The sequence below is a fragment of the Salvia miltiorrhiza genome, chromosome 7 (genome assembly GCF_028751815.1).
Source record: "Salvia miltiorrhiza cultivar Shanhuang (shh) chromosome 7, IMPLAD_Smil_shh, whole genome shotgun sequence".
Taxonomy (NCBI): Eukaryota; Viridiplantae; Streptophyta; class Magnoliopsida; order Lamiales; family Lamiaceae; genus Salvia; species Salvia miltiorrhiza.
Genome location: NC_080393.1, coordinates 39,004,535 through 39,028,499, shown reverse-complemented (window position 1 = coordinate 39,028,499; position 23,965 = coordinate 39,004,535). Strand labels below are relative to the sequence as shown.

Genomic DNA, 23,965 nt, shown 5'->3' with positions numbered 1-23,965 from the left:
AGAACACTGCAGAAAATAAAACCTTTTTAGTGACACCCTTGCAGGAGAAGTTACTGCTCAATTCCCTGTGGATTCGACTCTGGACTTACCACATAGCTAGTCTAGTTGTGGGCACAGGATTATTTATTTGCACGAAGCTCAAACGACAGCTCCGTCACTTTGATTATCAAATCTATTGTAACAACTATATAGTGTGAGTCTATATATTGGGATAATGCTCTTCCTCGACATCAAAAATCTTAATTGACAATCACCGAGATCTTAGTCATGTGGGCTGGCCAGACCCAACAAAACGAATCACTCAGTCAAATGGGATCTTCGCCCCCAATCATGTCAACTTCTTATTCATGTAAGGCTCTGGTCAAACTTCTAACTTAACATACTGTAGACAATTAAATTTGTCGTCGAATTAAATCGTGCCACGTGTAAATTCATGAATTAAATATTCAATTATATTTTCTATTTTATTAAAATGGGATTTTTATCTCAAATTAAATAGATATATAATTAGTATTTAATATAAATGATTTAATGGACTCATTGGCACCTAAACCCTAAAGCCCATACATAGAGGTCCAAAGCCCATAAAGCCCATCTCTAACATCTATAAATAGAAGGCTTGGGGTGCTCATTATCACAACTTGAAGGAGTGGGAGATTAGAGAACACAAAGAATTCTCTCTAGTATCACAAGTGGAAGAGGTGGAGAATTGGAGAGTTCAAGTATTTTTCCAAGTATTCGAGTATTTTGAAGAATTCTATCTAGCATTCAAGTATCCTTCGAATCTTCAAGTATTTGAGTATTCAAATCTTCAAGTATCCTTCAAAATCTTCAAGTATTCAAGTATCTTCAAGATCTTCAAGGCAATAGTCAAAGTATCTTCAAATCTTCAAGTATATCTTCAAATCTTCAAGTATTTCTTCAAATCTTCAAGTATTTCTGCGAATCTTTCACGTGATCTTCAAGTATCCAAAGAAATCAAGTTCAAAAGCTTCAAGGCATTCTTACAAATTCTAAGAATGTTCTCAAATCAAATCAAGTTCAATATTCAATCCAAAATCATGACTTGAGTCCCTTTTGGATTGGCGTCATCAAATCAAGTATTTTAAGAACCTTCGAGCTTGTTCAATAATCAAATGGAAGAGAAGAATCAGAGGATTAACTAGAAATTGCAACCCGCATAAATCTATCTTCAAATCTATCAAATTATCTTTGTAACGCATTTTGTATTTTATCAAATTGAAATACAAAAATTTGTGTTTACAAATTGTGGCACGCCCAGTGGGACTTCTCTACCTCTCATCTCTACTCTTCACCAAAAATCTTGAACAATGTCTATTCAATCAAATGCAACTGCTCCAGCTTCATCTAAAGGTTCTTCGGAAAGCATCGGTGTAATTACGCGAAGCAAAGCAAAAATTATGCAAGAGGTGTCTAAGTCGACCTCCCGTCTTCCATCTATACATGAAGAAGATGACAACTCCAGAAGAAGCTTCATGTTTCCCATGGAAAATTATCAACTCCACGCGAATGTCATGATGACAAACACATCTACTGTGGAAGAACAACTCTTGAACTTAACAAAAATGGTCGAATCTCTATCTAAGCATATCCAAGACCAAGATGCCCAGATTGCAAACCTGAGGGAAGAAAAGGAAGAATCAAGCCACGCAAACAATGATAGGAAAGATGAAGAAGACGAGGAAGATGGAGAGAATAACGATGAAGGAATCTCCAAGGACAAGCAAACTATGATGAAAGAAAATCTTCAGGAAAGGATACTCCTTTCTCGTCTGGTGGCCTCATCCCAATCGACCAACTCAAGGAGTTCATCGAAGCAACCATGAAGAGTAACTTTGCTGGAAACTCAAAGTCATCATTGATCTACTCCAAGCCATATACTCGGCGGATCGACAACTTGAGGATGCCTCTTGATTATCAGCCCCCCAAATTCCAACAATTTGATGGCAAAGGAAATCCGAGACAACATGTAGCTCATTTCATTGAAACATGCAACAACGCTGGTACTTATGGAGATCATTTGGTCAAACAGTTTGTTCGTTCATTGAAAGAAAATGCCTTTGATTGGTACACTGACTTAGAATCAAACTCAATTGATAGTTGGGAACAACTGGAGCATGAGTTCCTCAACCGCTTCTATAGCACTAGAAGAACTGTCAGCATGGTGGAGCTCACAAGTTCGCGTCAATTCAAAGAAGAGCCAGTCATTGACTACATCAACCGATGGAGAAACCTTTGTCTCAACTGCAAGGATCGATTGTCTGAATCATCTGCCATCTAAATGTGTATTCAAGGGATGCATTGGGGTTTGCAATACATCTTGCGAGGAATCCAGCCTAGAACATTCGAAGAACTTGCTACAAGAGCTCATGACATGGAGTTGAGTATGGCAGCAAGCGGGATTGAAGGGCCTCCCATCCAAGAACCTAGCAAATTCAAGCAGAATTCAAGAAAGGAGGAAAACCATATGACAAAGCACCAAAGAAGGAATCTATGGCAGTGAAAGCAACTTCCGTGAAATTTCTAAAGAAATAAGCTAGTCAGGAAGGCAACCAGAATGCTTCACGAGACAATCAGAACTCTTCCCGAGACGTGAGGCAAAGAAAACTTACCTTGAAAGAAATGCAGCAAAAGCAGTACCCTTTCTTAGACTCTGATGTCTCTGGGATATTTGATGACCTGCTCAAAGAGGGACTTATCGAGCTACCTGAAATGAAGCAACCAAATGAAGCAGGACGAACGGATGATCCAAAATATTGCAAATACCATCAGTTGGTTGGACATCCCATACATGATTGCTTCATCTTCAAAGATAAAGTCATGCGACTGACTCAAGAAGGAAAGATATCCCTTGAAGAAGATTATGTTGTCGCAAATATGGTTTCCGCTGACTTGAGTGACATAATAGAAGGTATTGAAATCATGTATGATACATCCAATCAAGTAGATGAAGCACCTGAGCTAAATGCGAATGAAGATGATGACGCCTTCACAATCACATTTTCTGATGAAGATAGGCAGCTAGGATCTGAACCTCATAACAGACCATTGTTCGTGAGTTGTTATACACAGGAACAGAAGGTTAATCGAATTCTCATCGATGGAGGCTCGGCGGTCAATATTTTACCACTAAGGACTTTGAAACAATTGGGAATTCAAGAAGACGAGCTATCAAATAGCCAATTAATGATTCAAGGTTTCAACCATGAAGGGCAAAGAGCTCTTGGTACTACAAGGCTACGATTGCAGATGCAGGACATGGACTCCACGGCGTTGCTTCATGTGATTGATGCAAGGACATCCTACAACATGCTTCTAGGGCGACCGTGGCTTCACGAAAACGGTGTCATTCCTTCTACATTGCATCAATGCTTCAAGTACTATCAAAATGGCGTCGTGAGAAAAGTGGTTGGTGATCACAAGCCTTTCACAGAAGCAGAGTCGCATTTTGCCGATGCTAAGTTCTATTTGGAAAGAACTAAAGTGACAGTGGTAGAAAGGGATATGCCGCACGGGGAGTCAGGATCCCGCCAAAAGAAAGAATCTCGTCCAAAGATGGAAGGTTTCACCGTCCCCTAACTAAGATTAACGCCAAGAAGCTAATTCCCCAACCACTCGAAGGGTTTGTTCGACCAAAGCAAAGTGGCACCACAGAACATGTAGATCTCTAAAATAAAGAACTCTCAAAGCACTTTGGTCCGAATGCGTATAAACTTCTTGTAAACGCCGGATACAATCCTCAAGAAAGCTCCACGTCAGGGTCTCATTTGAGAAAAACTACTAACACGAGCCAAAATCCCAAGGCAGGCCTAGGATACACGGTGCAAAGTCCTGTTCGTATCGCCATCAAAAGAGCCACGACTAACTATGCTAGCGCCAAGCAAATCCAGGAATCTTCGAACAATCAAAAAATTCAAAGGGTTTCTGTCTTCAAAAGGTTGGGTAAAAGAGAAGCTCGACGAATATCTGTCTTTAAAAGGCTTGGCAAAGGCAAGTCATGGAAAAAGGACGTGACAAAAGGGGCCGATGAATTGAACATGACAGAAAAGCTAAAGAGCTCGATTCCTTCTCGTATGAAGAGGTGTACCACTTTGCTCGTATCATGTGGAAAAGAATTGAAGGCCAAAATAAAGACGGTCGTCTTTACACATGGTGCCGAAGACGACGAAGATAGAGAGAGTATAGCTTCATCTTACTACATTACTAATGGTGCTAACAATCCAATTTCTCGTACTACTCGAGGTCAAGTGCGTCGTGAAGATGTTGTTACATCGAACCATATCACCTCATGTGAGGAAGTGGTTGTCGAAGAAGAAGACACTGAAATAGCTCCTCAACAGTTTGAAGAAGGAGTTAAGGCTACTGTTGATGAATTGAGAGAAATTAACTTGGGCACTGTTGAAGATCCACGACCCACTTACATCAGCGCGTTGTTGACTGTTGATGAGGAATACTCATATATTGAATTGCTCAAAGAATTCAAAGACATCTTTGCATGGTCTTATAAGGAAATGCCGGGGTTGAGCTCCAAGATAGTTGTTCACCATTTAGCTGTCAGAAAGGATGCACGACCAGTCAAGCAGGCTCAGCGCCGATTCCGACCAGAATTGGTTCCTCTAATCGAAGCTGAAGTGAACAAACTCATCGATGTGGGGTTTATTAGAGAAGTCAAATACCCAACATGGATTTCAAGCATTGTTCCAGTGAGAAAGAAAAATGGGCAAATTCGTGTATGTGTTGACTTCAGGGACTTGAATGAAGCATGCCCTAAGGATGACTTTCCATTGCCAATTGCCGAATTGATGATCGATGCCACAACTGGGCATGAAGCATTAACCTTCATGGATGGATCTTCCGGTTACAATCAAATTCTCATGTCACCAAATGATGAAGAGTTAACAGCATTTCGAACCCCGAAAGGAATCTATTGCTACAAAGTGATGCCGTTTGGGTTGAAGAACGTCGGTACCACTTACCAAAGAGCCATGCATAAGATATTTGATGATATACTTCACAAAAATGTTGAGTGCTATGTAGATGATTTGGTGGTTAAGTCCAAGAAACGAAGTGATCACCTACAAGATCTGCGAATGGTTTTTGAGCGATTGAGAAAGCATCAGTTAAAGATGAATCCTCTAAAATGTGCATTTGGCGTCAAGTCCGGAAAGTTTCTTGGGTTCATTGTTCGCCATCAGGGGATAGAAATCGAGCAAGCAAAGATTGATGCGATAATAAAAATGCCTGAACCTCAAAATATCCATGATTTGAAGAGTCTGCAAGGAAAATTAGCATACTTGAGAAGGTTTATTTCAAATTTAGCTGGAAGGTGTCAACCTTTTAGCCAAATTATGAAGAAGGGTATACCATTTGAATGGGATGAGTCATGTAAAAGCGCTTTCAAAAATATCAAATCCTACCTGATGCAACCTCCTGTGTTAGCAGCACCTATGCCAGGACGCCCCTTGATCTTGTACATTGCCGCTCAAGAAGGATCAATGGGGGCATTACTTGCGCAAGAAAACGAAGGTGGAAAGGAGAACACATTGTACTACTTGAGCAGGACAATGACGCCAAATGAATTGAAGTATACTCCAATTGAAAAGTTGTGCTTGGCGTTGATCTTTTCCATCCAAAAGCTTAAGCATTATTTCCAAGCTCACACGGTCCGCCTTGTATCTAAGGCAAACCCCTTGAAGTTTGTGATGTCAAGACCTGTCTTATCCGACAGGCTTGCACGGTGGTACCTTCAGCTTCAGCAATTCGAGATCATGTATGTTCCCCAAAAGGCTGTGAAGGGACAAGTACTGGCTTATTTCTTAGCAGATCACCCAATTCCTGCTGAGTGGGAGCTAAGTGACGATCTCCTGGATGAAGATGCACTTGCAATCGATATTGCCCAACCTTGGTGGATGTTTTTTGATGGAGCATTCCATAGAGAAGGAGCTGGTGCTGGGATCATGTTCGTATCACCCGAACGTCAAGTGTTGCCATATTCCTTCACCTTAACCGAGAGTTGCTCTAACAATGTAGCAGAATATCAAGCTTTAATCCTCGGTTTGGAGATGGCGTTAGATATGCAATGATCGCACCTCAGAGTATATGGTGATTCCAAATTGGTGGTTAATCAAATACTTGGGCTGTATGAAGTGAAGAAACCTGAGTTACTGCCATATGTCAAGTATGCTCGGAAGATCATTGGGTGGCTTGGAGATGTGGAGCTTGAGCATATTCCAAGAAATGAAAACAAACAAGCAGATGCCTTGGCTAAACTTGCATCCACCATAGCTATGGTCAACGGTGAAACCCATATACCAGTATGTGAAAGATGGGTCGTGCCACCTATTTTTGAAAATGAGAAATGCGAAGACATCGAAAGCCATCTTGTTGAAGTTTTCAAAATTGAAGAAGAAGATTGGCGCCAACTGTTGGTGGATTATCTAAAATATGACAAGTTGCCAAGTGATCCACGCCGAAGGGTTGATATTCGGCGGCGCGCCACTCGCTTTATATTTTTCAAAGGAATACTTTATAGGAGGTCTTTTGATGGAGTATTTCTAAGATGCTTAAGCAATGAAGAAGCCACCAAAGCTATGGAAGAATCGCATTCTGGCGTGTGTGGTGCTCACCAATCGGGACCAAAGCTACATTTTCGAATCAAGAGGATGGGCTACTACTGGCCAACTATGGTGAAAGATTGTTTGGATTATGCGCAAAGATGTCAAGCCTGCCAATTTCATGCGAATCTGATTCATCAGCCACCCGAGCCACTACACCCCACAGTTGCATCCTGGCCTTTTGATGCTTGGGGCATGGATGTTGTTGGTCCATTGACAAAATCATCAGGGGGGCATTTATACATTCTAGCTGCGACTGATTACTTCTCCAAATGGGCTGAGGCAGTACCATTAAGAGAAGTGAAAAAAGAGACTGTTGCTGATTTTATCCAAACCAACATCATCTATCGCTATGGAGTTTCCCGCTATGTCATAACTGACAATGGAACACCTTTCAGCAATACGTTGATAAGTAAGCTCTGTGAAAAATTTGGCTTTAAGCAGCGGAAGTCGTCGATGTATAATGCGCTAGCAAATGGGTTGGCTGAAGCATTCAACAAAACCTTGTGTAATCTGTTAAAGAAAATTATTTCAAAGTCAAAGCGTGACTGGCATGAACGCATTGGAGAAGCATTGTGGGCATATCGAACCACTTATAGAACTCCCACGCAGGCAACACCTTACTCATTGGTATATGGAGTTGAAGCCGTCATTCCCCTGGAATAACAAATCCCATCTTTGAGGATGGCCATCCAAGAAGGATTAACCGAAGAAGAAAATGCACGACTGCACCTTGAAGAGCTAGAAGCTCTAGATGAGAAAATGCTAGAGGCTCAGCAAAGGTTGGAATGCTATCAAGCTCGCCTTTCAAGATCTTTCAACAAAACGGTGCGAGTACGTTCTTTTCAAGTTGGAGACCTGGTCCTCGCTGTAAGAAGGCCAATTATTGTCACTCATCGTGTTGGAAACAAATTCATATCAAGATGGGATGGCCCATATGTTGTCAAGGAAGTTTACACAAATGGGGCATATAGGCTTCTTTCAGATGACAACGTCAGAATCGGACCTATCAACGGCAAGTTTTTGAAACGCTACTATCCCTGAATGATAGTAGAGAATGAAGCATGAACATATGTATATAGTTCTTTAAAAAAAATGGTGAAAAAAAAGAAAAAAAATAGAAAAGCAAAAAAAAAAAGATGGAAAAAGTCAAGCCAGAAAGCAATGAAGAAAAAACAACAAAATGGAGCATATGAAGACAGCTCCTTGACGCACGAGCCTAAACTGCATGTTACTCCTGGCCTGCATGAGTATAAACTGTGCACGGCACCCAATCTCAAACACTTGTTGATCCTATGAACTACGTTTTGACTTGATCTCTTTCAAAAGGGTACGTAGGCAGCTTAGATAATTTCTAGGTTCAGTCATAAGTTGTGTTTGACTCTTTTCGATTTATATCATCAAGTTATGATTTAAGTTGATTATGTGAAGGCAAATAAGTTTCATTCCAAAATAGCAAATAAATCAAGTCATCAAAAAAAGCACAAGCATTTGGAGAAGACGTCAAAATATCTATCACAAACCAAATGAGAATCATCAAAAGAGAAATGATAGAAACTACGATTTGCACCAATACTAAGCAAATGGTCCTGATCCTCCAAAGTTCTCTGAGCAGAGATCAAAAGTGATTCCGAAGTCTTCAAATTCCACAACATTTCCTCATCAATAGGTGCAGCTTTATGTTTGTCAAACTCTCTTTTGAATTCTTGGATTGCACCTCGGACGAAATGAAAAGAGGCACTATCTTGCTTGAGGGACAACGTCATCTTCGTCTTCCACCTCTCTATCATAGCAAGCTCTTCCTTGATCAAAGCAATTCGGAGGATGGCTTCATTATCCTTAGCTTAAGCATCAAGAAGAGAAAACTCAATCTTCTCGAGCCGTTGTGCATAATTCCCCCAACTTCGTGAGATGCCAAACATAACAACAACCTCACTCAAACCAGATTCAAACAATCCCAGGTCTGAGCGCACCCAAGACCTGTCAAAGAATTGAGTCATCTGGCATTGAGGTCGGCTATGCATCGACAACTTCACTTCTCTCCAAGCTAAAGTTGAATCCGCTCGTAGAGTTGAAGCACATGTTCACCAGACATAATAGAACACCATTGAGTAATCTAGCCTGCTCAAATGCGCGCAAAGAGAAGATGTAACCAGCAATCTTCAAAGGTTGGACTCACAATGGCCCAGATCCAAGCACACCCGAAATCTGATTAAAAGCCAATTGAGCCACCTGAAGTGCAAAGTAAACATCACTCAAATAAGGTCTTAGATGGGCTACTCCCAGATTTTTGGATGAACTCTCTGAGGATGGTCTTTAGTCGGGCTGATGGAGATGTCAAGACTGAAAGAAAAAAATGACAATAGATTCCAAACTTTGCAAATATTCAAAACATCTCGTTTGGGGCAAAATCCGCCATCAAGTTGGTACGTTTGGGGCAAAATCCACCATCAAGTTGGTTGATAAGACTGCGCCAATCTTGAACATAACCCTCCAAGGTCTCTATCACCAAGCTTTCGCTGCTGCCAACTGCAAGAAAAAAATTCATATTGAAAATCTAATTGCATCAAAGTAAAAAAAAAATGTGAATACAAATTATTGAATAACAATAAATGGTTTGATCCAAAAAAAAAATCAATCAATTCAAAGTTTGGGCCCAAGCCCAAAATTGGGCCCGATTTATTTGATTGGTAGAAATGGGCTTGGTGTAATTTAAGATGGCCTTTCTCCAAATGGACATGATTTAATTGAAATGGGCTCTTCTCTCTCTCACGCTGAAACACAAGTACGCCGCCTCAAGTTCCTTCTTTCTTCTTCGTTCTGCGCCGCCTCAGAATCCGACGAGGCCGCGTCTTGTCTGTAGGCACCGTTGCAGCACCCCCATCCCTGACTCTCTCCTCACTCTCAAGATAGACTCATGCACGGGCGTTCGAAAATAAAATCGAGCCCCAGCTCCCTCTTTTCCGATTTCGCTGCTGTAGCCGCCTAAAGAACACCGCGCCGCTGCGCCATTGATCTCCTGCTGCCGATGCTGCTGCTCTAAAATCAATGAGGGCCACCATTCAAACACCACCGTCCTCCGTCTCCGGCGAAGTTTGCTATCGCCACCAACCAAATTCTGGCCACAAAAGCCCCAACGCCTCTGCTCCATTATTGCCCAACACAAGAGCTTCAGCAGCCGGTGCTCCACCAAAACCACCTTCCCTTCCAACAAATCAACGAGAATCATCAAACTTCATTCTCCTTCTCCGAAATTGGCGAGGACCGATGTTCGACAAGAATCGCCGCTCGATGCTGCCCTTCTCTCCCCAAAATTCCGATGCTACCCGCTGAAAGAGCGCCACCGCCGTTGACTTCCTTTGTCGACAGCAAGAGCTTCAGCAACAGCCCTTCCCTCCTCTGTTCGAGAACTGCTGTTGCCGCTCCGAAGACTTGGATCTTCTGCGAAACGCCACCGCTGAAATCCTGGACGTCCACAAGGCTACCTCTCTTCATTGACTCGAATCCACGACGTCGCCGCTGCTAGATGTCGCACTGCTGCCATGGTTTGCCGTCGTGCTTTCTCCGCTTCGGTCCCCACATCCTGAAATCCGACGAGAAGCTTCTCAACTCCACTCCCTCTGTGCCCCAAGACGGTTCCGACTGCTTTCGACACTAGCCGTTGACCCGAAATGGCTTCTTCTACTGCAAACAACGGGATGGCCCCGTCTCTGAAACACCCAAGATTCCTCGCCTCTGAAATGATACGCATGAAGTGGCATGAGAACATATCCATGCGCAAGATGCAAAAGGAAGGAAAGCTTAAGCACTTACATGGGAACAGCTGCAATAATTCAAATTAAGGAGAACATGAGGCAGAATGTCCACAAGCTCAATGTCATTTCTTGTGCTTCTTAAAATCGAAAGTGGCTTGGCTAAAAAAAAAAAAAAAAAAACGAAGTGGTTAGCTAAAGAAGACATGAGAGAAGAGATGAGAATGAGAAGGGACTGTTGCTACTAAGGAGAAAACCATGGATGATTTGTGGATGAAAAGGATTGCAACAGCACCTCTATTTATAGGCAAAGAAAAGAGCTAGAACCCTAAGAACCTAAAGCCTTAGCCATTTGAAAACTCCCAAAATGTTACTTTGTAGCAGCTTGCGTATGGGAAGAACGCCGCCAATCTCTCAAACAAAAGTGACATGCTGCAAATCCCAACGCTTCGAGCTCAAAACTAGGGATAAAGTGCAGCTGGTGGAAGTACAAATATGAGCTCTGGCACGCAGCGGATGAAGACCAAGAAGAAATCTCCGCCGTCCAATCATAACGAAAAAGATTTATGGGATGACTTGAGTATCTCGTAAGCTAAGGATGTAGAGTTGGAACTTATGCTAAAGTCACGTTATTAAGTGTTGGGCTAAAATAAGTTAATGCGTGGGCCTAAATAAATTATGAGTATTGGACTTGAAATAACATGTAATCTCATAATTTATGTATTTGATGAAATTGAACTTATGGTGGAAACTTGTTGCTGTGTTCAAGTGGACGCAAGGTCAAATAAAAAAAAAATTCCCATCAAATATTGGACGAAAATAAATTTGGCTGGAGTTATAAAATTGATCGCAAGAAATAAAAGATTTAGGCCTAGTTTGGTGAGAGACTCACATGGGCTGCAAAAGGTTTAAGCTTATATGGCCCAATTCATTGAATTCAAATTAAAGAACTCCTAAATACGAGTATAAACTATTTGCAAATTCAAAAAATTCAAATTCAAATTGAAGAACTCCTAAATACGAGTATAAACTATTTATAAATTCAAATCCAAGTGAAGAACTCCTAAATACGAGTATAAAGTATTTAAAATTTCAAATTCAAATTGAAAAGCTCCTAAATACGAGTATAAACTATTTATTAATTCAAAGAAATTCAAGAACTCCTAAATACGAGTATAAACTATTTAAAATTCCAAAAATCAAATGAAAAACTCCTAAATACGAGTATAAACTATTTAAAATTCCAAAAATCAAATGAAGAACTCCTAAATACGAGTATAAACTATTTAAAATTTCCAAATCCAAATTGAAGAACTCCTAAATAAGAGTATAAACTATTTGCAAATTCAAATCAAGTCAAGAACTCCTCGATAAGAGTCTAAACTATCAAAATGAATTTCGAGACTCGTCCATTTCCAAAGGCATTTCGTTCATGCACAAGTCTCGATGGGGCAATTTGTAGACAATTAAATTTGTCGTCGAATTAAATCGTGCCACGTGTAAATTCATGAATTAAATATTCAATTATATTTTCTATTTTATTAAAATGGGATTTTTATCTCAAATTAAATAGATATATAATTAGTATTTAATATAAATGATTTAATGGACTCATTGGCACCTAAACCCTAAAGCCCATACATAGAGGTCCAAAGCCCATAAAGCCCATCTCTAACATCTATAAATAGAGGGCTTGGGGTGCTCATTATCACAACTTGAAGGAGTGGGAGATTAGAGAACACAAAGAATTCTCTATAGTATCACAAGTGGAAGAGGTGGAGAATTGGAGAGTTCAAGTATTTTTCCAAGTATTCGAGTATTTTTAAGAATTCTATCTAGCATTCAAGTATCCTTCGAATCTTCAAGTATTTGAGTATTCAAATCTTCAAGTATCCTTCAAAATCTTCAAGTATTCAAATATCTTCAAGATCTTCAAGGCAATAGTCAAAGTATCTTGAAATCTTCAAGTATATCTTCAAATCTTCAAGTATTTCTTCAAATCTTCAGGTATTTCTGCGAATCTTTGAAGTGATCTTCAAGTATCCAAAGAAATCAAGTTCAAAAGCTTCAAGGCATTCTTACAAATTCTAAGAATGTTCTCAAATCAAATCAAGTTCAATGTTCAATCCAAAATCATGACTTGAGTCCCTTTTGGATTGGCGTCATCAAATCAAGTATTTCAAGAACCTTCGAGCTTGTTCAAGAATCAAATGGAAGAGAAGAATCAGAGGATTAACTAGAGATTGCAACCCGCATAAATCTATCTTCAAATCTATCAAATTATATTTGTAACGCATTTTGTATTTTATCAAATTGAAATACAAAAATTTGTGTTTACACATACTTACTAATAAGTACTTCATCATAAGTCACTGATACCATGAAGGTCCATTCTATGCCGTTCTAGCAAAGCTATCACGACTAACATCATAATCATAAGCAACATAAGTTCTTATGTGAAAAACTTAATCTCACCGCTATTGAAATAGCTCAAGTGGATCCTTAGTCTTAAGGCATTGCCTCTATGTTGTAACATATCTATGTTAAACATTTCTATTTTACCAATCCTTACTTAAATCGATCAAGTGGTGCTATCACGACTAACATTCTCAAGGCATTCTTTGGTGGTACTCAAACGGTTTGTAAGAGGACTCATAATTCTAATCGTATAGGCAGCTAGCCTAAAACGACAACATAAAGCTTTCTCATTCATACATACATACATACATACATACTTCTGTTTCTTTTGAAACCTTAACATATATGGACATTAAAGTCCCTTTCATGAAAACTTTGCTTGTGCCGGAAAGATTCAAGGAATCTAACTCGACCATACATTCATTGATTCGTTAAGGGCTCGGGTAGTCCCAAACACGAAACTATCGTTAAGGGTTCGGGTAGTCCCTAACACGATATGACATTCATTGAGTCGTTATGGGTTCGGGTAGTCCCAAACACGACACTATCGTTAAGGGTTCGGGTAGTCCCTAACACGATACTTAGCTGGTTATATGGGTCGGAGACCCAAAATAACAATATGAAAGCGATTAGCAATTCACATAGCATCATTCATTGAAAGCGCACACTTTCTTGGAACATTCATAACATCTGAAATACATATATGTATGTTTTTGAAACTATTATCGTACCTTGGTTGCGGTAGTGTGACGGCGAGCTGAGGGCTACTGACATTATTAGAAGTCTAGAGATACTATTCTAGACTCAACATCAAAAAGCTTATGGTTATCAGAGACATGAAAGAAAACTTATGCTCTGATACCACTCTGTCACACCCCAATTCTTGAATGAATAAATATAATCGAGGTGCAACTAATTCATAGAAATAAATAAGGAACAACCTTGTTAAAACCCGAATAAGACAAGTCGGGCTAGTGATCACTATTTTTATAGCAACAATAACTGCAACTAAACAGTGCAATTGTAGTACGCACATAGCAAGCAGAGTATCGTATCCACAGAGACTGTAAAACGAAATTGCACTATCTATTTCCTAAACAGACTCTAACAGTAGACAAGTAAAACAATAATGAAGGTGAATTATGAACTAAGATTAACTAAATTAAAACTAAAGAGCATATAAATAACGATTACTTAACTCAAATATATGGAAAACTCTGACCCTAGGGATGTACTTTCACTAATCAACTACATGCATTTAACCTATTGATTCAATTACCAATTTTAATCCAACCCTGATGAAAGATCACTATATTATTCACAAGCGTCTCTAACGACCACCTATGAACGTAGATTAATAAATCCCTTTTCGCATTCAAGACTCCAAGGAATAAATTAACTCCAAATAGCACATAAAGAATAGCTTCCTATAGCTTCACCTATCGCATTCAAGACTCAAGGCTAACACTATATCATGCATTCCTGAATCGGCTGAACAATTATCGCATTCAAGACTCAAACTGAACAGCTAGACATGTAAATCATTGATCAGATAATTCACAAGAGAACAGGCACCAGGAATCATGAATCACAAGTTGGAAGGCAAATTGATATCAATAAATCAAAAACACATAATCAATCAGCTATGTACAAACCCTAGGTTCAGATTAAAAGACTAGCCAGACATAATAAAGTCAAACATAAACTTAATTAAATTGAACGCAATTGTAAAAACAAATTGTATAAAAACCGAATTAAAACGATTGTAGCGGCTTGAATCTTCAATCTTGATCCAAGCCTTGAAAACTGGAAAGCTAAAAATTTCTAAAGCTATAAAACTGAAATATGAAAGTTGGGAACTGAAAAACTAAAGCTGGGAACCCTAGATAGGTCTAAAGAGGACCTATTTATAGTCTTAGGGTGAAAAACCAAGTTCTAAACCGAAAATAACTTGAAAAATCGTAAAAACGCGGAAAATATGAAAACACGCCTCAGTTCGGCGACCCGTTCGGTGGTCGCCGAATTGATCGCCGAAATCAGGCCATTTAACACACGAAAACGGCGACCGTCGTTTTTCCAGCTCCAGGCCAAAATTCAGTCAGGGATTTCGGCGACCTGGCCGGCGACCGCCGTTCTGGTCGCCTTTTTCACTCCTTAAAACGCTGAAATTCGGCGGTCAACTCCCTTTGACCGCCGAACTGCTCCTTTTCCGTCCCGACTCCAGAATCTTTGTCTTTTCTCGATTTTTGGGCTCGATTCTCTCAAAACTCTTCTCTTCAACATGTTCCTTACACTCCATGCTCCAATATCACTCAATTCTGCATCCAAACAGTCAAAACTACACCCAACCGTGAAATCACGAAATAATAGTAAATGAACTCCAAACGATAATGAAACGGGTGTAAAATCGACTTAAACTACAGAATATAAACCATAAAAACCATGCAAAATGAGTGTTTATCAGCTAGTCCCCTTTGGATCACAAACTTTGTTTCATGCTTCTGACAACCAACATTCATTAGCATAAATCTAGGAGTTTAGAGTCTAAACTTAATCAGGGATATCATTTGAAATTTAATATGAAAGCCTTAAGTTAGGGAAAACAAAAGACTAGATATTATTGAGTGCTAGAGCGGAAGTCTTAATAGGAAGTTGAACCCTAGCCTCAGCTCCGCCCCGTCAGCACCAGCCAGACAACCTGAAAACATTTGAAAGTATTTTTGCGCTAAGTACTAAAGTACTCAGTGGGCATGCATTTTCATAAACATTTCATTCATTTCTTAAAGACAGTTTATCCAATCATACTTGACATGACTTAGAAGGTTTTAAATAACTTCTAAACATGTTAAAATAATTTTAATTTGTGCGCACATGTCACACTCCCTTTCTGTTACTCGCTGTGATCCCGGACCTTTTAGCCACCGACGGATCCATTTCTCCCATTGCACTTGCCCTGAGGACGTAACTCAGACAAGTTGAATTGATCTCGGGACGCTACCCAGGCAGGTCTTACATGATACATGCTCCGGAACACATCCAGCCAAGCACCCTTATAACGCCTCTTACATGAATTAGTGTCCGATGGAGATCAACCCACCGAAACAACTAACAAGTGTACACAATTCTTAAATAACGTGTTAGGCCATAAGAGAACCTCGATCGATCCATGAATTGCGAGCCTTAAACAGAGCAGAGTGCACATAAATATTTTATCGGATAAACAGTTTGCATTTTATTAAATAAACAATTTGCATTTCATTGAAACATTTAGAGCTTAATAACTCAATCATACTTTATACATTTGGAAAGTAAGCCCACCTGTTTAGGCAAAGCCTGTCGTTTAACTTATCTCTGAATCGGAATAGCAGTGCTAATCCTCCTGACGTTCAAAGCCTACAAGAAATCTATTCTTAACAGGTCTCTTAAATCTAAACTCAAGTCACGGTAAAGTGCTTAACATTCTATGATTCACTTAGCCGGGTTTTCAAAATTTAATAAATAAATAAATGAAAATATTTCTCTTGAGTTAAGAACACCAACAATATTCTTACTCGTCTTTCTTTTGTAATTGGAATTATAAATAAAACCAATTAAAACATGGTGCAATGCATGACTCATTTCATACTTAAGCATAATAGTGTTTACTTAAAATGCACAAGTCCAAGATACAAAAACAAAGGCAGCCTACTGCCGCCTCTGCCCCCTTTCTCTGCTCAGCTCTGGCATTCAGCTCTGGCATTTCAGCTTTAGCAGTCAGCTTTGGCATTTCAGCTCTGGCATTCCAGCTCTGGCATTCAGCTCTGGCAGTCAGCTCTGGTGGTCAGCTCTGGTGGTCAGCTCTGACGGTCAGCTCTGGTGGTCAGCTCTGGTGGTCAGCTCTGGCTTTTAGCTTTGGCTTTTAGCTCTGGCTTTTCAGCTCTCCTCTCCTCTCCCTACTCTGCTCTCGACTTCAGTACATCTCACGACTGATTTACCCACACAGCCAAGTCCACACAATTCTACCTTCCTTCCTTTTCTTTTAACACCGACAAGTTCTAAAACAAGCATGAAAACAAGACTCTACATTTTCCTTATTCATTTAACAGTTATGATGCTAAAACATATAAACACACAAAGATACATGAACATGAATTTGGGTTTCTAAATTGAAAAGTAAAGGGAAGAAGCAAGGGAGTTAAAGGTGGAACCTTTAGAGGTTTGATCAAATACTCGGCTGCTTGAAATCGCTGGGCTGCTGTTCTTGAAGCTCCGTCCGGCGTGTTGGAACGAGAGAGAATTAAGTGAATGAGAGGAGATGATTTTTGTGAACTTTGTGGAGGAGATATATTTGAAGAGAGAGGACAGTGAGGCGGTGGAGGTGGACGAAAATATCTTGAGGCAAAGATGGGTTGGGCTTTATTGGAATGGTTTGGGCCGGTTCTCATTCTTCCTTGAAAGTAATTAAAAGCTTGAGGCCCAAACAAAATTAAAGCTCAACTCATGAAATGCTTGAATGCATAATTAAATAAATATGCAATGCATATAAATTTAATAACTAAAATTTACAACTGCTTTTGTAAATCATTTTTGTTGGATTTAAAATAAATTCTTTTTCTCAATCCGGCGTGAATCATCTTAAATCTAAGTTCAAAAATTATTCTAAACCTAGCTCGAGGAAAACGGGGTATTACAATATGGTCATATACATCAAGCGAGTATATGATCATATACATCAAGCGTGCATACTTTTCTTTTTATTAAGCTATTCTATGGCAATACGAAGTAACACCGAGTATCATCATATTTCTTTTAGGGATTCGAGTATTAGGGCATCCACATTAGTTGAGACAGTTACTGACTCATCCATGCTTCAGGACCACTTATGAGTCAAGACCTATACTGGTTTAAGTCATCATGCTAGCTCATATGAATTAGTTTTTATTTTGTCCTTTTCATTTAATTTAAATTACACCAATTTAAATAACAAAATTACTTGAATTAAAATTGAATTAATTTAAATTATTAAAATTATAGTAATTAAGAAAACTAAAAATTAAAATAATTATAAAATTAATCATTATTCAATAAGATGGATAATTTTAAAAGTGTCAATAGGGTAATCTACCCACTTTCACAATATGTCTTACAAAACTACCCACCCATATAATATGTCTTATAAAACAACCCAAAACACAATTGATGTTGATAGGTAGACATGAATTTTCGCAAAAGTTCTTACACTTTTCTTACACAAGTACAATTATGTAATAAAATATGTAAGATATGTAGTTAACAATTGTTCAAAATTTGAGAAAATGGCAATAAATGCTAACTCACGTCACTTTCATACATTAATATGTATTGTAGGTTTGAAAATTTTGAAAAAATGAGGGCACGTTTGTGTGCTAAAAATATTATTACGAATGCTAAAAAATCCAAGACTATGTGTATTATGAAATAAGAAAAGCTTCTGAAGCTAATGGCTTAACTAGCCGCCTAAAAACCGTAGCCGGCGGCACTTGCCGCCAAGCTTTTTCACTAACCGCCGGCTACAGCTTTTAGGCGGCTAGTTACGCCATTAGCTTCAGAAGCTTTTCTTATTTCATATTACACATAGTCTTGAATTTTTTAGCCTTTGTAATAATGTTTTTACCACACAAATGTATCGTTATTTTGAGATGTTATTTTAATTTTAAATTTTTTTATATAGTACAAGAAGTGCACATAGATGTGAAATATGAGAGATAGTCAATCTGCCAAAATTTGAATTATAATGGGAGTAATAATACTCACTTTATGCATGATGTGATTGTACATAAAATAATAGACAATTTTTGAAGAAAAACATTGAAACTCATGTATTATACACAAAATAAGATTTTCGAGCTAACCACAAATCTAGCCGCCTAAATATCTTAGCCGGACGCACTAGCCGGCGAAAATTTGTCATCAGCAACTAGTGACGCTGGCTATAGTTTTTAAGCGGCTAGTTCTTTTTTTATGTGTAGAATATTTTTCTATCTCACAATTTATAGTTGTTTGAAATTTTGTACCTTGTTATGAATGTTTCATTGTAACATAAATATTCTTATTTTGTATTTGTATTTTTTTGTTATTTTTTCAGTAAAAAAAGTACATATCAACATGAAATAAAGAGAAGGTGACTCTGAAAAACTTTGGATTGTAGTGAGGCATTAATGCTCACTTTATGCATGCCTTCCATTGCACATGAAATAATAGATTGAATTGTACTAAATGAACAATATATTTTACATGAATTTGTACTAAGGAATCTCATATTAGTCCTTCTTATAAGGCTGCATTTGTGAATGAGAAAACACAAATTCAAATACTCATACATTCATAGTTTAGAGAAGAAATTGAAGAATAGAAACCCTAAATAAAGATTTGAGAAGTGGTTTTGTTGCGAGAGGCGGTGCAATTTGTGTTGAATTTCTGCCTTAAAAGGTGATTCTCTCGTATTCTTCGTATAAATTATAGGTTGCATGTTTGATTGTATGTTGTTTTTAATGAAGAGAGCATGTTTTACGTTATATTTATGAAATAAGTTATTATTTTACCAATACAAGCGGTTCATGGAGATATTAAACTTGTTCCTGGTTGAATGGAATGTCTTTAACACGAAAAAAGTAACTAGCCGCCTAAAAATCATTAACCGGCGACACTAGCCGCCGACCACAAGGTCAGCGGCTAGTGCCGCCGTGTAGTGATGTTTAGGCGGCTAGTTCATTTTTCGTGCTTATTGTGATGTTTTTACACGGTTAAGCATATTTTAATACTATATTTTATGTGGATTTCTAGATAGAATTTGTGAGATACATATATGTGAGATACAATGGAGTCGTCGATGGTATATACTATGTTGGCAGAGGTCCTTCCCCTCGTCAACGAAACTGTTGCGAGCCTAATGTACAACATCAACAATATTGTGATGACGCATTAGTTGAGCCCGAACTACCAATTGTATTATTTGGCGACCAATCGATTTGGTAGGGAGATGAAATGTGGCTTGACCACTGACGATGACGTGGAAGGCTTGTTGGCAACTGCCGAATATCTCATGGTGTACGTTGAGTACAACAACGGTCCGGTTGAAGAAGCGTACATCCCTACTTTTGATTTTGCCCAACCTTCGGGACACGGATATAAAGCACAATCTAGTGAGTATGAGATGATATATCATGGTCTGGCTCCAACATAATACTTTTCATGAGATTGGCAACCGGTGGACGAATCCACATGTAATCAAACGGAAAGCCTTAATTAAATGTGTGAGAGATTTAACCAGGTGCGGACAGATGAAGAACCTGAAGACGAAACCGAAGAACCTGAAGATGAAGGCGAAGAACCTGAGGATAATTCTGATGGAGAATATGATCCAGTGAATGACTCGGGCACAGATTTTGATGCCTCTGAGGATTTATTTGATAGAGTTCACGACGACCGAGCGAGCAGGTTGGATCCGACAAAGTAGAACCCGTCATGAAAATCTGATGGACGAGACCACTGATCTAACTAATTGGATAGTTCTGTTGATTCCAGTGGACGTCACAGCTTCGCTCGTTGCTCGCAAGAGTGACCCATCCAGAGTTGAGGATCTGGGCAAGAATTCTTTTTACAACAGTAAAGAAGAACTGGTCCTTGCTGTTGGCTTGTGGAATATGAAGCAAGGCACTGAGGCAAAAGTGGACCGCTTAGATCATGGGCACCTCTAATTCAAGTTGCTCTTGGGGCTTCCATCTCACCTTTCTGCTTTTCACTTCGACCAGTGATTATGGTCGACGGTACACACCTGAAGGGAAAGAACAATGGTATTTTGTTCGTCGATGTGGCAAAAGGCGGAAACGAGCAAGTTTTTCCCTTGGCATTTGGTGTCGGTCCGATCAAAAATGATGAGTCCTGGAAGTGGATCTTGTCACATGTGAGACAAGCTTGGGGCCAACCCGACAACTTACTAGTTGTATCCGATGTGCATGTCTCCATTGCTAATGTTGTGAAGAGCGAGTTACCAAATGCTACTCACAGTATTTGCTACTGCCACTTGTTGAACAAGATTAAGGGTTACGGGCAAGTTGTTGAGCTTTTCGCCAGGCTGCATACGCCTACGAGCAGTCAAATTTTACAAGTGCAATGTGGTCATTAGCTTGCTTGAAGCCGGTGGCATACGAGAAGTTGATGCACGTAGGCCCTGTGAAGTAGGCACGATCACAATATCCAGTGAACCGTTATATTTTTCTTACATCCAATGCGGCCGAGACTTTCAATGCACGTTTGTTGTGGGTCAGACGCCTTCCCATATGCTCCATGTTAGAGGCAATCAGAATGCTTCTTGAGCAGTGGTTCAATGACAGACTTGCGGCTGCATAAGAGAGCGACGAACTTCTTACTCATGAGGCAACACATAAGTTTAGTGCGGAGCTTACAAAAAGCCGTCGTTACACTGCCAAGTGGACCACCAATAGAAAATACAGGGTTCGTGCCGGTGGTCGCCATTTTATGGTTGACCTTCAAGAGCAAAGCTACGAATGCAATGAATTTAACCTGGACGGCATACCGTGTTCTCATGCGATCGCAACCATTACGTATGTTATTTCTATTTTATTATAAAATTACAGTTATTAGATGCTCACTAAATATAATCATTCTTTTTGCAGTGGATGATTACGTGCACGCTTACTACTGGCAGAGTTCACTGGTTGACACATACTCTCGTGTCGTTAATCACTTGCTCCCTTAGAGCATTGGGATATCCCTTTTGAAATTGCAACTCAGATTGTTTTGCCACCTCTTTCTCGGCGACAAGCTGGTTGTCCCAGAGAAACTCGAGTTCGTTCAGCACGTGAGAGGATGAGTCAAAGGAATACTACAGGGGATGCATCAAGTAGCGAAAAAAATGAGCACCCAAAAGGTGTGGTCTATGTGGCGAGCCTGGTCACACACGTAGATCATGCACGGGTACGGCTGGTGACGAGTAGTTGAATTTTCTGTTATATTCCGTGTACATTGATGTTTTTCACGCCCCTAATTTGAACTTCTTATGTTTTTCATCGTGCTACAATAAATGTAATTCATTTGGATATCAAATAACTTAGGAAACATTTATTATGTGTAAAACATGGAATTAAAATGAATATATAGACCAACTAGCAGTGGAAAACTGAAGGCTCTGGGTCACTAGTCGTGCCCCAAAAATTCCCACGGCTAGTGATGCGGACAATGATTTTTTCACGGCTAGTTGGTTAATTCAGGTTAATTTTATTTTTTATATAGGATGCAATGGATACCAAAGTGAAATATAACATTACAAAAATTCTAATTTATTAGAATAATTGATGTGTTCATGAAGGTGAATAATTAACATTTTTCCTTTGGATATCAATTGCAACTATGTAAAACATCAAAACAATGACATTGGACCAACTAGCCACGGATAATACCTATTCCGGGAGAACTAGCCACGACTCAAAAAGTCAATGGCTAGTGCTAGCCGCGACTTAATTATAGGCGGCTAGTTGGTCCAATGTCATTTTTTTATGTTTTAGAAGCTATTCAACTGTCTGATTTTGAAAAAACTTAATCAGAAAACATACGTCTTTAGTACTGACCAACATTGACATGTCATGACAACTATGAGTTGAAATTATGAATGAGAAGTTGGACAAACGCACAATGTTTACCGCAAAGTTGAGTATAGAGCATAACATGAGTTAAGATACCTAGGTTATGCATAAAACTGTAAAATAAGCTCAAAAAACCAACTAGCCTTGGTAATTTCCTTTTCTGGCTTCACTAACCGTTAACTTTTTGGTCAACGGCTAGTGAAGCCAAAAAAGGAAATTACCAAGGCTAGTTGGTTTTTTGAGCTTATTTTATAGTTTTATGCAAAATGCAATTGATTATAAGTTGAAATATAGAATTACAGATACTCAAATATTATCTCATAATTGTTGTTGCCATAAAATGATCAAGTAGTAGTAGTAGATAATAATAGAAACCTAACAATGAGTTGTCATAAAATGATCGTAAAAATGTCAAAATACATAACCAACCCTCCGAGGGGATGCAGAACTCATAGATGCTACTGCCTATCTTGCGCCTATAGTCGTGGGAGTGATTATTGCCCCATGCAATGCTCGGTGAGTCTGATATCAGACGCTCCACATATATGCACACATAAACACCAGAGCTGCATTGATCCGACTGGTGAAATCGCTAATCCGGCTCGGCATAGTGGATTTGCAATTTACGCCAAGAGAGGTTTTATAATGGGTTCTGGACAATCTCTGTCCTTTCGAACCACTTAGCCACGTCAAGCAGCCTACTAAAAAGGGACTGCAGTAGATATAGAGCGATTAGCAGGTCGTAGCGCGGTTGTGGCAGCGTCTTGAACAACTGTGAATTGAAGACGTCGCAGTTACCCGTCAGCATATCCACTCTACATGTAATGAAACGCCCACATAAAAATATAGGCAGAATGACTTGCACACACAAATACAATTGGTGAACAATCAATTAAAAAACATACTCCAGATACAATTTGTCTATTCACTTTATAATGTAGGTATATATATGTACCGTGGTGGCATTCATCCAATCATTATGAGTCGATGAGATTTCATGGCCATACACCAGATACATCTTTTTGGGATACGGGCACCAGTCACGATAAGGCATGTCGGACCACAAAAGATGTGCTTCGGCCTTCGTGGGGAACAAGTTGCGCGCAGTCGCCATTAGCATCTTGAATTCTTCATCCAAATATTTATGTTGCAAAAAAAATATTATATTAATAGAATATTTCATTATAACAGCAGAATATTTAAATACTTACGAAGAATTATGTTACTAATATGACAGTGGTCCTGCTATCAACACCTTCTATCAAGTCAACTCGCGCGATCAATCTATGCCTCATCGTCATCATATACACATCAACAACCTGTATGTACTTAAATGTTAGTATTGAGTAAACAAACATGATCAAACGATAAGAACTGTTTCAGAAATTAACCAACCTTGGTCGTGAGGTTGCTCTTCGTGTTTTGCATCCTGCTCCAAAATTTAAACGAGAGTGGGTGCCCATTCTCTACCACCATCACCGTCTTGTAGTGCCCACGGCGGCCATCCTCCATCATACGATCAAATGCGTACATATTGTTG

The 23,965-nt window shown here is 39.2% G+C and overlaps 1 protein-coding gene across 1 annotated transcript; it reads left to right on the top strand.

Moving 5' to 3' along the window:
- The first annotated feature begins 2,643 nt into the window (after positions 1 to 2,643).
- On the top strand, positions 2,644 to 7,301 carry LOC130994205 (uncharacterized). Its single transcript, XM_057919239.1, has 3 exons — positions 2,644 to 3,583; positions 3,700 to 5,980; positions 6,116 to 7,301. Exons 1-3 carry the CDS (start codon positions 2,644 to 2,646, stop codon positions 7,299 to 7,301), a joined length of 4,407 nt encoding a protein of 1,468 aa, XP_057775222.1.
- Positions 7,302 to 23,965: the final 16,664 nt, after the last annotated feature.

Coding starts and splice junctions, on each gene's coding strand:
- LOC130994205 (XM_057919239.1), top strand. CDS start 2,644: ATGCAGCAAAAGCAGTACCCTTTCTTAGACTCTGATGTCTCTGGGATA. Junction 3,584..3,699: donor ATCTCGTCCAAAGATGGAAG/GTTTCACCGTCC, acceptor TCTAAAATAAAG/AACTCTCAAAGCACTTTGGT. Junction 5,981..6,115: donor GGAGCTGGTGCTGGGATCAT/GTTCGTATCACC, acceptor ATCGCACCTCAG/AGTATATGGTGATTCCAAAT.